The following is a 13175-nucleotide window of genomic DNA, read 5'->3' as shown; positions in this document are numbered from 1 at the left end:
CGTCTTCCATCTATGTTTTCAGCCATTTCCAGTTACTTAGCAGAGTCCACATGGTCCCACAGAGGACTTAAGCGTGCACGTCGTCACGGAGGTCTAAGGGGCCACACAGATGCAGGGTCTCCGAGGGCTGAACTTAACTTTCCGCGTCCGTGTCTGCACAGCTGCACCAGAGTGCATCACGTCTCTTCGGCGGATGCGGCGCTACATTTGCCATCACATTATCGCGAGACCGAGTCGAACGCATACCTAAGAGTCTGCTCTCGCGGTACTGTGATTTCATGGTACGGTGCAGCGTTGCATGACGTAGGGCACGCCCTTTGTCTTCTGATTGGCGTTGTGTCTCTAAGAATTCCCTCCACACCTATCGACTGATATATGACGTACGGATTTGTACCAAACGACCTCCTGTATATTCATTTTTCAGATAAGCACGGCGGGCGAAAGGTTTTGCTAACTTTTATCGTTCACTTCTGAAAACAAGCGAACATTTTTACGTAATTCGGGACGTTCTGCCTCTGAATATATTTCATTGGGCGACTTCAAATCGGGCGCGTGGGAAAACACGTCCGAAAGTTTGGAAGTCATACGTGAGTGTGCCTGCCTGTCCACCTCTGATGGGCAAACTACACTTACGACAATAAAGACTGTCGTGAGTGTCGATTAACGGTTTTCTTTGATGCTTTCAAATCTGTCAAGGGTTTGGCTGTCGAAGTCTCGAGATGAATGCGACGTAAAGTCGATCTTATTGGACTTCATATCATCAAGTAGAAAAAGTGGAAAGAAAACTCTGAACCTTTGAGGATCTATATGTGGCCACAAAAGAACATTGACGGGTTTCTGAAGAAGCGCATTGTGCGATGGGAACTCCGAGGAACGAGTTCAGCAAGAAAGAGACGTTCGTGCTCTCTGTCGATGTAGGAACAACATCCGTCAGGTGCCATGTGTACGACAAGTGTGCCAACATCAGAGGATCATGCAGCTCGAAAGTAAATGACAGCTGACTTACCTGACCAGTGTGTAAAAGCATTTCACTGTGATCCTTATCACGTGTTTTATACGAAGTCTGATTAAAGTTTCGTTATCACAGATATCTCTTCTGTATCCTCAACCCGGGTGGGTAGAGATTGACCCTGAAGCGCTTTGGAAAGGGTTTGTCACTGTAGTGAAAGGAGCTGTACAAGGTCAGACCTCTTGCATGCTTGCATATGTGCCACTGAATGTATTTGGACATTTGAGTCAAAATGTAAATGATCCCATTAAACATCAGAAATACGTTTATGAAGTACAACGAACAGAAAAACGTTGAAAAGCCAATGAAGTAACTTTCTGTTCTTATGGTGTCTGTCTAATTCATATTTAAATGGAGGTTTATGTGCAGTTTACTAGCCTGTAGTTTTAGGGTTGGGATATTTCAGAGGTATGACTGACCCATCTTCTTAATGGTTTAGACTCAGGCTTACAGATGTACCAAATGGAAGGGCTTGGCATTTCAACCCAGAGGGCAACATTCATGACCTGGGAAAGGTTAGTAAGTCTGTCTGTGCTTTTGTATGGAACTGCAGGAACGGACTGATGTGATTTGACAATTTTTTCATTCTTGACTGCAGAAACACAGGGAAACCTTTTCACAATTTCATCACCTGGCTGGACTTGCGGACAACAGAGTTGGTGAGATCATGGAACGGGTCGTGCACAATGAAGGTAAGGCTACAATGCTTGCTTTTATCACACATCATCATATGAGATCGTATTTGCTCATATTTCTTTTTGTGATTCGCACTGTTGTTTTGGGGTGTATTACACAAAATTTTGGAAAGAAAGCATGGCATAAACCTACTAATATAAGTACTACAGGGTCTCCATAGGGGAGGCCCTATCAGGTCACTTTCCCATGGGTTCTCCATGGGGTGTCACTGTATTGTTTGTGTCACAAGTGTTACTTACCAGGTATAAAGGTCTGCTCACACAGAAGGTACATTGGGTTAGGATATGGTTAAGAATGTAGAAGGGTTTTCAGGAACAGTCCTCCAGCCATTGTTGACCAAAGAAGTTCAGTGCATGTGCTCCATGTCCTAACCAGAGGTTGTCTTCGGGAAAGAGACGTATGAGTGCTGCCAGCATTCTTGCTGAGGTTAAAAGGGTGGGGGGTCAGCATGTCAGAAAGGAGGCCTCTTCTAAAGATCATGCACAAAAAAGCCTGCGAACAGTTTGCCGAAGACAAGCAGACTAAGGACATGGATTACTGGAACCCTGTCTTGTGGTCTGCTGAGTTATGATTTTGAATTTATTTTGTTCAGATTGTCAATTGTGTGTGACTGCAACCAGGTGAGCAGTACAAAGACAAAGTGTGTTTTGCCTACTGTCAAGCATGGTGATGGTAGTGTCATGGTCTGGGGCTGCACACAAAATATTCACACTTTGGTGTGTTTCTAAGAACAAATGCTAGTAGTGTAAGGCTATTATAACACATTAAGCCATACATCTCTCTATACCCTGAGTTCCCTTTAATGTGTTTATATGCTAGGAAAAATATGCGTAAGATGCAAAAGTCTGTCTGTGGCAAACCTCACAGAACCCTCTGCTAGTTTGTGCATTGGCAAGTGCTGCGGCATGTTCTTCTATTGCATTGCCTCTTGAAGGGTTGTAGCGCTACAGTGTCCCACAGGTCAAACCATGTAATTGCGGGCTCTTAAAATTTACAATGTGAAATTACTTGACAACAATATTATTTGTCGACAATTTTTTATTGTCTCCTTTAACGTTAATGTCGACTAATCATTGCAGCCCTATCTCACTCTATTACTTATATAGTATGCCTTGAAAGAAAGACAAAGTTACTCCAAGGGTTATTTCTTGCCACTAACCCAACGGTTATATTGAAAAGTGTGTAGTTTATGGCGAACGTGTTTTCTGTCTGTGATTGTAGATGGTACACGCTGTGATGAAGATGCTGCACTTCTTCACCAGACAGAAGCGGTTCCTTGCAGCCAGCCTGGTGTTTTTTACCACCCAACATTTGTCTCTACGTCTCGTCTGGGCCTTAAATAATATTCCTCAGGTAAATCAGAAAATATGTGAATCATTCGTATTGTTTGTATTCTTAGCTCACCTTCATCCCTCTCTGTCCACAGTTAAGACAGGCAGTTGATAATGGCACCTGTTATTTTGGGACCATAGACACCTGGTTACTATACAAACTAACGAAAGGTGGGTATTCAAAATGATTCAATAATAAATGGTGGAATAAAAAAGTGGATATTTCCAAATCTCCAGTGGATAGCAATCAAAACCCAATAAAGAATATGTTTTTGAGAGGTTCTTAATAAACAATCAGATCATTCCATCCATCCATTTTCTTCTGCTTATCCGGGGCGGGGGCAGCAGTCTAAGCAGAGATGCCCAGACATCCCTCACCCTCTTCCTCTAGCTCTTCCGGGGGGGACACAGAGGCGTTCCCAGGCCAGCCGGGAGACATAGTCCCACCAGCGTGTCCTAGGTCTGACGGGCCTGGAATACCTTCCGGGGAAGGCGTCCGGTAGGCATCCCGAACAGATACCCAAGCCACCTCAACTGACCCCTCTCGACGTGGAGGAGCAGCGGCTCTACTCCGAGCTCCTCCCGGGTGACCGAGCTTCTCACCCTATCTCTAAGCAATCGCCCAGCCACCCTGCGGAGGAAGCTCATTTCAGCCGCCTGTATCCGGGATCTTGTCCTTTCGGTCATGACCTAAAGCTCATGGCCATAGGTGAGAGTAGGAACGTAGATTGACCGGTAAATTGAGAGCTTCGCCTTGCGGCTCAGCTCTTTCTTCACCATGACAGACCGGTACATCGACCGCATTACTGCAGAAGCTTCACCGATCCGTCTGTCAATCTCCCGTTCCATCCTTCCCTCACTCGTGAACAAGACCCCAAGATACTTAAACTCCTCCACTTGAGGCAGGAACTCTCCACCAACCTGAAGTGGGCAAGCCGCCCTTTTCCGACTGAGGACCATGGCCTCGGATTTGGAGGTACTGATTTTCATTCCAGCCGCTTCACACTCGGCTGTAAACCGTCCCAGTGCATGCTGAAGGTCCTGGTTTGAAGGGGCCAACACGACAACATCATCCGCAAATAGCAGAGACGAGATCGTGTGGTCCCCAAACCTGACACCCTCCGGCCCCTGGCTGCGCCTAGAAATTCTGTCCATAAAAATTATGAACAGAACCGGTGACAAAGGGCAGCCCTGCCGGAGTCCGACATGCACTGGGAACAAGCCCGACTTACTGCCGGCAATGCCAACCAAGCTCCTGCTTCGGTCGTACAGGGACCTGACAGCCCTTAGCCCAAGGGACACAGTCGAATGCCTTCTCCAAATCCACAAAACACATGTGGATTGGTTGGGCAAACTCCCATGAACCCTCCAGCACTCTGTAGAGGGTATAGAGCTGGTTCAGCGTTCCACGGCCCGGACGAAAACCACACTGTTCCTCCTGAATCAGAGGTTCTACTATCGGCCGTATTCTCCTTTCCAGTACCCTGGCATAGACTTTCTCGGGAAGGCTGAGAAGTGTGATCCCCTGTAGTTGGAACACACCCTCCGGTCCCCCTTCTTAAAAAGAGGGACCGCCATCCCAGAGGCACTGTCCCCGACAGCCACGCGATGTTGCAGAGGCGTGTCAGCCAATACAGCCCCACAACATCCAGAGACTTGAGGTACTCAGGGCGAATCTCATCCACCCCCGGAGCCTTGCCACCGAGGAGTTTCTTGACTACCTCAGTGACTTTGGCTTGGGTGATGGACGAGTCCACCTCTGAGCCCTCAGCCTCTGCTTCCTCAATGGAAGACGTGACGGTGGGATTGAGGAGATCCTCAAAGTACTCCTTCCACCGTCCGACGACATCCCCAGTTGAGGTCAACAGCTTCCCACCTCCACTGTAAACAGCGTTGGTAGGGCCGTGTTGGTAGTTTCCCTCTCCTGAGGCGCGGGACGGTTTTCCAGAATCTCTTCGAGGCCAGTCGATAGTCCTTCTCCATGGCCTCACCAAACTCCTCCCAGGCCTGAGTTTTTGCCACCACAAACGCCGGTACCCGTCAGCTGCCTCCGGAGTCCCACAAGCCAACCAGGCCCGATAGGACTCCGTCTTCAGCTTGACGGTTTCCCTTACTTCCGGTGTCCACCACCGGGTTCGGGGATTCCCGCCTCGACAGGCACCGGAGACCTTACGGCCACAGCTCCGAGCGGCCGCTTCGACAATGGAGGTGGAGAACATGGTCCACTCGGACTCAATGTCTCCAGCCTCCCTCGGGATCCGGTTGAAGCTCTGCCGGAGGTGGGAGTTAAAGATCTTTCTGACAGGAGACTCGGCCAGGCGTTCCCAGCAGACCTTTACAGTACATTTGGGTCTGTCCAGCTTCCTCTCTCGCCATCGGATCCAACTCAACACCAGGTGGTGATCAGTTGACAGCTCCGCCCCTCTCTTAACCCGAGTGTCCAAAACATATGGTCGCAGGTCAGATGAAACAATCACAAAGTCGATCATCGACCTGCGGCCTAGCACCAACCCTGGGCCTGGCTACAGGGTGGTGCCCCGGTTGTGCCATACCGGGCGACGTCACGGTCCTTGGTATATTTATCATCATAAGGGATTTTTTAACCACTCTTAGTAAGACCTGTTTGCCCTGGGAGACCCTACCAGGGGCATATAGCCCCCGACAACATAGCTCCTAGGGTCACTCGGGTACTCAAACCCCTCCACTACGTTAAGGTGGCGGTTCAAGGAAGGGCATCATCATTAAAAACATATTTATAGTAACCCAGTCAATGAAAGCAGAGGGTGAAAGCATGCTGACTGAGTTCTGACTGTCTTACATCACTGACTATCACTATTCTTAGAAAACAATTTGCCCACAGCCTCCTTTAAAGGTGAATGTAACGCCAGTTACTAGTCTAATAGATAATTTTATACAACAATATAGCATACTGTATGGATTTATAGTACATAATCATATTTTTCTTGATTTTGGCCTAACAACCTTTTCAACCTTTTACAGTGTTTTTTTATATTGTTGTGTTTTTCTGTAGGTGCCGTTCATGCAACAGACTACTCTAATGCCAGTGCCACAGCAATTTTTGATTCTTACCAGGTCAGTTACTGTATTGGTGTCATTGTCGTCATTGTCTTATCTGCTGTTTCCATTACCTTTGGATTGTGCACCAAGAGAAAGACAGAGATTAAGGGAGTAGTTAACCGAAAATTTAAATTCTGTCTTTGTTTAGTAAACTTTAAGTCGTTTCAAACCCATTTTGTTGTAAGTAGCATTTTTGGGTTGTGTGTTTTATTTACTTGAGGGTAAATAAAAATCCCTGTAAGGCCTGTCCCTTAAAAGTTTCTGCGTTTCCATTTTTGTCTGTGCTTATATGTAAAAAATGTTTGGCATATTATTTTGTGTTGCTGTAGAGATGGTCTTACTAGCTGGCTACAAACAACTTGAATTTAGTGTTTATGAGTCATTTAAGGGACACTTCACCCAAAAGTTGTTCCAAATCTGTATATATTTCTTTGTTCTGTTGGATACAGATAAATATATGTGTAAGAATGCTTATTTGACCCCATTCAATTCAATTCTATTTATATAGCGCTTTCACAATGTGCATTGTTCCAAAGCAGCTATATAGGAAAAATAGGAACCGAAAAACACAAAAATGGTAAAACGCAGTACATTGTGTTAAATGGTGGATTTAATGATTCTAGGTGGATTTAGTGATTCTAGGTGTTATCGAAAATCCTGAGTTTTGAGATCTTCAAGAGCGTGATGGGTTGTAGTGTGATAGAAGCTCTGTTAGGTAGGTAGGGGCTAAACCCTTTAAGGCTTTATAAGTGATTAAGAGAACTTTAAAGTCAATACGATACTTAATGGGTCCGTGAAGGGTTGATAACATTGGGGTTATGTGATCGTATTTTCTGGACCTGGTTAGAACTCTGGCAGCTGCGTTCTGAACTAACTAGTTTGTTTATTGATGATGCAGGACAAACACTTAGTAGCGCATTACAGTAGTCAAGTCTTGAGGTCATAAATGCATGAATAAGCTTCTCCGCGTCAGCAACACATAGAATATTTCGTAATTTGGCAACATTTCTTAGGTGGAAAAAAGGCTGTTTTTGTGACATTTGAGATGTGATTACGAAATGACAGTTTGTTGTCTAATATAACGCCTAGATCTTTTACTGTATTTGTTGGAGTAACAGTACATCCTTCAACTTGCAGTTTATAATCTGAAATATTCGGTTGACGTGTCTTTGGTCCGATAAGTAATATTTCTGTTTTATTAGAATTTAAAAGAAGGAAGTTACAAGTCATCCAATGTTTTATATCTTTGATGCACTCTGCTAATTTGGATACCTGGGATCCCTGTGGTAATCCATAATATACTTGCGTTAGATTTGATGAATCCCCATTTAAATGCACAAACTGATGTCTGTCTGATAAGTAAGATCTGAACCATTTTCAGATAGTGCCTGTCCCTCAATACAGGTATAATTGTGTAAGCGATCTAGAAGTATGTTATGGTCTACAGTATCAAACGCAGCACTAAGGTCAAGCAGGACTAGGAGTGAGATGTTACCTTTATCTGATGCTATAAGCAGGTCGTTTGTCATTTTAACAAGCGCAGTTTCAGTATTATGATATAGTCTAAAGCCTGACTGAAATTTTTCGTGTATGTCATTATTTTGTAAGAAAGAGCACAACTGAGTGCACACTACTTTAACTAGTATTTTTGACAGGTAAGGGAGATTTGAAATCGGTCTATAGTTTCCTAGTTCGTTGATCGAGGCTACCATAGTAGGAAAAATAACTTTTTGTTCTGTTGAACACAAAAAATTTATTTTGAAGAGTGTAGGTCAGCCAACAGTTTTGGGGACTACCATTGATTACCAAACAAAGAAATGTATACAGATTTGAAACAACTAGAGAGTAAGTAATTGATGACAGAATTTTCATTTATGGGTGAACTGCACCTATAAGTAAACAAAAATCAAAAAACAAATCTTCTGTCCTTTCATTTTTTTATATAACTACATAATTGAGGCATTTGATTGTAATTCGGCAAAACACCAGCTAATGTTGTGGTAATGCTGCCCATGTCATAATGTGTGTGTATATGTGTTTGTGCGATCTTCAGATGTGCTGGAGTGGATTTCTGTGCTCACTGCTTTCTATACCTCTCTCCATCCTCCCCAGGGTGCAGAACACAAGGTACCTTTTTATTTTCTTTCTTATGCTCCCTGAAAAGCTTATTTCCACAATACCTGCTTGTCCATCAATAAACTCTTTTTTTTTCAAGTCACAAATTTGGATCATGTGATCCATCCATATTTGGAGTGCCCATCCCCATTATGTGTGTTGTGAGTATAAACTTCTATCATTCAGTTGTACGTATCTGTTATAAATTTGATTTTGTGGGTTCAAAGCATTATAGCACTTGTCCTTTTGTCATAGATGGCGGACCAACAGGCAGCCATGTTTGGAGAATGCTGTTTTGACATAGGTGATGTGAAAATCACAATGGGAACTGGGACATTTATGGACATCAATACGGGAAACAAACCACATACATCTGTGGGTGGTATGTCGTTTTTGGTTATAACTTAGCCTACAGTTATCATCCTGTAGTGTAGTTAACTGAAGAACCATGGTATATTGTAGTCTTGCCTAAAAGATTGCACCTGTAAAATGTCCAAATATCATTCCTGTGAATGTCATGTTTTATCTCTTTTCGTTGTTACATGTCTTTGTATCATGCTTTCTGTACAGGGCTTTATCCTCTGGTGGGCTGGAAGATAGGTGCTGATGTTGTGTTTCTAGCTGAAGGTAATGCTGCTGGAACAGGTGCTGCCATTAAGTGGGCACAGGATCTAGGTGAGTAAGTGACATTATTGATTGCTTCTAAAAAGCAGATAAATATTTCAAAATGTGTTTACCTCTAAAGTGTTTAAAGTTTAAGGTTCATGTTTGAAGTTCATGAACATGGCTTAAAATGTGAGATTTGTTTTGTGGTACTGATAAAATTCTCAATTTGGTCCAGTTGTATTAAAGGTGCCATTCTTTGGGCTGTGTTTTCTGGGTGTTTAACAATAGATGTTCATGTTTCTAGTTAAAAAAAAAACGCTTTATATTTCACATATTTCAAGTCTATTGTTCACCGCTGTCCATCTTATCACAAAACCATCTGATTTTTTTACCGGTTTCTATAAAGTCCCTCCTTCCGAAATGCTCTGATTGGTAAAGTTGACCCAGTCTGTCATGATTGGTTCCCTCCCTGGAGAGAGATGTCCCATCCATACCATATCAGCGAGCTTCCGCTTCTCAGACTGTTCGGTCCCCCTCTCAGTGCACGTGTATTCATAAGCTTTGGCTTTAAGCAATAAACAGTAACAATGGTGCCAACTTCACTTCATCAGTTAAAGGGGTCATATGGCGCGAATACGTGTTTTCTGTGTCTTTGGTGTGTCATAAGTTGTATGTATTATACACGTAAAGTGGCAAAAATTAGTGTCGGAACAAAAATGCATTCTATCTAAAAGCAAAGGATCACCCAGACCTGCCCGATATGCCTCGTGTAACCACACCACCACAAATGTACGTCATTTGACTAAGACAGTCCAAATCTATACTCAAGTAAGGTGGGCGTACTTGTAAATCTCATTGTATCATCGCCGCCACAGTCATGTCGTGGAGACGCTCTGTATTTCATTGTGAGTTTGTCGTGTGTTTGTAGGGCATGTTGTTTCTTTGTGTGATCTGCAAATGCATACCATGTGCAACGTGAAAAATGTCCTAATAATCAGTTATGATGTTCCAACTACAGGCAACAAATTTAGTGTTTATAATGGGGTTTATTGTCTTTGAGTCGCGATGAGAAGTGGCATAACACTGGTTGAAAATTGGCATCACTGGGAATGGCACCTTTAAGTTTAGTGTACCCTCCTGGGTATCTGGATGTCTGAGTATATCTTACTGTTTCGCAGAGCTCTTTACTGATGTAAAGGAGACAGAGGCCATAGCCAACAGTGTGGCAGACTCAGATGGAGTATATTTTGTGCCATCTTTTAGTGGCTTACAGGTATGTTTGTCATTGATTTTATAGCTCATGGAGTTGCATTTATAGATAAATGCAGGCTTTTCAACCAACTACATATACATAAATGCATCAAAATAAATGTTAAATTATTTTTAAAGTTTTTATTTGATTGCTTTTGTGCTGTAGGCTCCTCTGAATGATCCAAAAGCATGTGCTTCTTTCATGGGCTTAAAACCTTCTACAACCAAAAATCACTTAGTCAGAGCAATTCTCGAGTCCATTGCATTCAGGTAGGTTGGGCAAAGCTTCTTATGTTATCGAATGATCCAATTGCCCTGTCAATGTTCTCCTCATCTTTGAACTCTTGTAGTTTACAAACAGATGCAGAAAGGTGGGTGGGTGTAAACATTGCACCTGCACTTTGTCTTGTGTTTTAAAGTTAAAGTAAGAAGTAAAAGTTTGTGTTTACATAATACATGTCTGTGGACTGTGCCTATTCTTTATTAGTATTTATAAAAACATACACATACATGCATATTTAAAAGAAAAATTTGACATGAATACACATTTGCAGTGTATATAGAATTTAAAATATTGGTTAGTATAAATAAAGGCATGTAAATATTTCCTAAATGTGTATACGTACAGTACACGTGAATATGCACAGTACACAGACATTTGTGTCAGTTGTTTAATTTCTGTCTCATCCAAGTTTTTTACCTGTAGAATATGGTTTATGTGAATGTTTATACCTACCTACATAGATACTGGCGGAAAAAGTTTTATTTCTATAGCACTTTGCACCATTATTCATTTGTTCCAAAGTTGATGTACAGTAAATACATAATAGGAAATTATGAAATATAGAAAAAACATTAACATTTAAAATAAGATGTGCATTGATGAAACTAATCTGTGATTAGGCTGTTCAATCCTTTGTGCTGTAAGCAGTTACAAAAATAACAAATAAATATTCTATTCTTACTCTAATCATTCAGGAACAAGCAGCTGTATGATGTCATGCTTGGAGAAATTCATATTCCTATAACCAAAATCAGGTGAGGATCTCATTCTTATGATGTACACTTCTATCTATAATCCCAGCATGATTTTTGCAAGTGTTTATGTTTTCATAGGGCGGATGGAGGTGTATGCACTAATGACTTCATCATGCAACTGACATCCGATCTATTGGGGCGTAAAATAGCACGTCCAAGTCACTTTGATATGTCCTGCCTAGGAGCTGCTTTTGTTGCTGGGCTAGGAACAGGTAAGAAATGAATCAGTTCACAGTAGGTTGGTCTTTGCACATGGGTCTGAATGATACTGTTGCAGCGGACTGTGGAGTTACCGGCATTGCCCTGTTCTTTTTCCGTTAGGCTACTGGAGGAACCAAGAGGAGCTCAAGAAGATTCAGTCCACTGACCAACATTTTAATCCCAAAAGGAATAAATCAGAAGGGGACAAGGGAGGGCAATACAGAAGTGTACTGCAGAGCTGGGAGAGGGCTCTTCAGCGCTCCATGCATTGGTACAGTCAGCCCTGAATAACTACAATACAAGCCATTACTCCGTATTAGACCAACTCAATGTTCATGTGAGCAACTGTGGGGCGATTCGTAGAGGAGCAAGCCTCTTACTGCGACTATCACTTGAACAGAATCCAAACTGGAGCTCTGGTTTGGAAACGTGCACATCATAAGTTATGCTATTATTAATGGTATAATTGTGAAATTATGACTAGCGTCACATCCTGCTTTAGGAAGAATGGTATGGTATTTTGATTATGCCAATCAGTAATTCAGCCATCAAAAATCAGTCACTGTGCCTTTATCCAACTACTGGTTTTTGTATAGTATTGTTGAACAAATTATTTTTTATACAAGAAATGCCGGTTGTGCCCTGAAACCGAGAATGCGGTTGTTCATCTCCCACAATACATTTTCTTAATCTAGAGGAATATTGTCATTGTAGTCATTAACATAGATTAAAAATAGTAAAACATACTTCTTTTTTTTATTGAAGTTAACACTTACCTATAAGAAGTAAATGATAATGTATAATAGCATTAATTCATGTTGTGTATAATTTTTTTGTTTATAGTTTCTTAATTTGAAATGTGGACCTAATGCAGGTGAAATGTGTTTTAATATGTACTTTTAATAATGTACATCTTAATGCAACAAAAAATGCTGCAAACATGAAAAGTACTGCATCTCATAATGTGTTTATTTCCTGTGCTCAAAACATCCAACCTTCTATACTTGCATTTACAACAATTGTGGCACAGTTGATAGTATCAACAATGAGTCAAAGGTTTGTGATGTCAAGCATTCAACTGTTGTCGATTGACTGTGAAAGTGTAACATGAAATGTATCTCAAAGAAAGAAAGAACAAACTAACAGAAAAAAATAGACAGTGAAAGAACTGTTCATGTCATACTGTGTTTCTTGTTAATTTGTAAAACTATTTCTTATTTAAGCACATTCGGAATGCTTAATCGACTATATGACAAACAATAAACTGCGTTTGTACGGTCAGTGCCAAATGCTTTTCTTTTGTCACAGTAAACAGTAAAGGAAACTGCAAAACTAAGTCGGAAGATACGACCAAGTAATTAAAAAAGATCCCTTATTTCATCATTTCTCGATAAAATGGCGTAAAAACAATTCAACCAAGGCTTCTATTGGCTGAAAGCAACGTCACGCATGACTCACAGAGCGGCATTATTTGTAACAGAGTTTTTTCTGTAATGTTATTTACATGTTCTAAATAAAAAAAAGATTTAAAGCAAAATAATGGTCGAAGGCATTTTAGGCCACTGCACGCTTGCTTTGAGTTTATTATAAACAGCATTTAAAATGAATTGTGCAGTACAATCTGATCTATTTAGCCTATTATAACGGGAGTTCTTGCGGTCTTATTTTGTAGAAGAAGCAGAGTCCACACAGAGTCCACATAGACGAGCGGTAACAATAACAAACAGCTATTTGCTTGCAATATTCAAGCTAGATTTGAACCTATCGGCCACCAGGAATGATCCATCCAAATAAATCTGTCTCTCCATCTCAAAGACCCCAATTCATGCGGAAGGTGGTAGCGAAAACTG

At 41.7% G+C, this 13175-nt stretch overlaps 1 protein-coding gene across 1 annotated transcript; it reads left to right on the top strand.

Annotated features, from left to right (window-relative positions):
* Window positions 1-236: 236 nt before the first annotated feature.
* gk5 (glycerol kinase 5) lies at window positions 237-12836 on the top strand. Its single transcript, XM_079452721.1, has 17 exons — window positions 237-587; window positions 697-986; window positions 1088-1181; window positions 1449-1524; window positions 1608-1701; window positions 2927-3058; window positions 3132-3207; window positions 6068-6129; window positions 8168-8241; window positions 8330-8390; window positions 8485-8611; window positions 8800-8904; window positions 10014-10108; window positions 10253-10356; window positions 11065-11124; window positions 11203-11336; window positions 11446-12836. The coding sequence occupies exons 2-17, from the start codon at window positions 858-860 to the stop codon at window positions 11610-11612; spliced, it is 1590 nt and encodes a 529-aa protein (XP_079308847.1). The 5' UTR covers window positions 237-587; window positions 697-857; the 3' UTR covers window positions 11613-12836.
* The last annotated feature ends 339 nt before the right edge of the window (window positions 12837-13175 follow it).

The sequence above is a fragment of the Barbatula barbatula genome (assembly GCF_947034865.1).
Source record: "Barbatula barbatula genome assembly, chromosome: 3".
NCBI classification, from domain to species: Eukaryota; Metazoa; Chordata; class Actinopteri; order Cypriniformes; family Nemacheilidae; genus Barbatula; species Barbatula barbatula.
The sequence above is the reverse complement of the archived record's forward strand: the minus strand, read 5'-3'. Positions and strand labels throughout refer to the sequence as shown.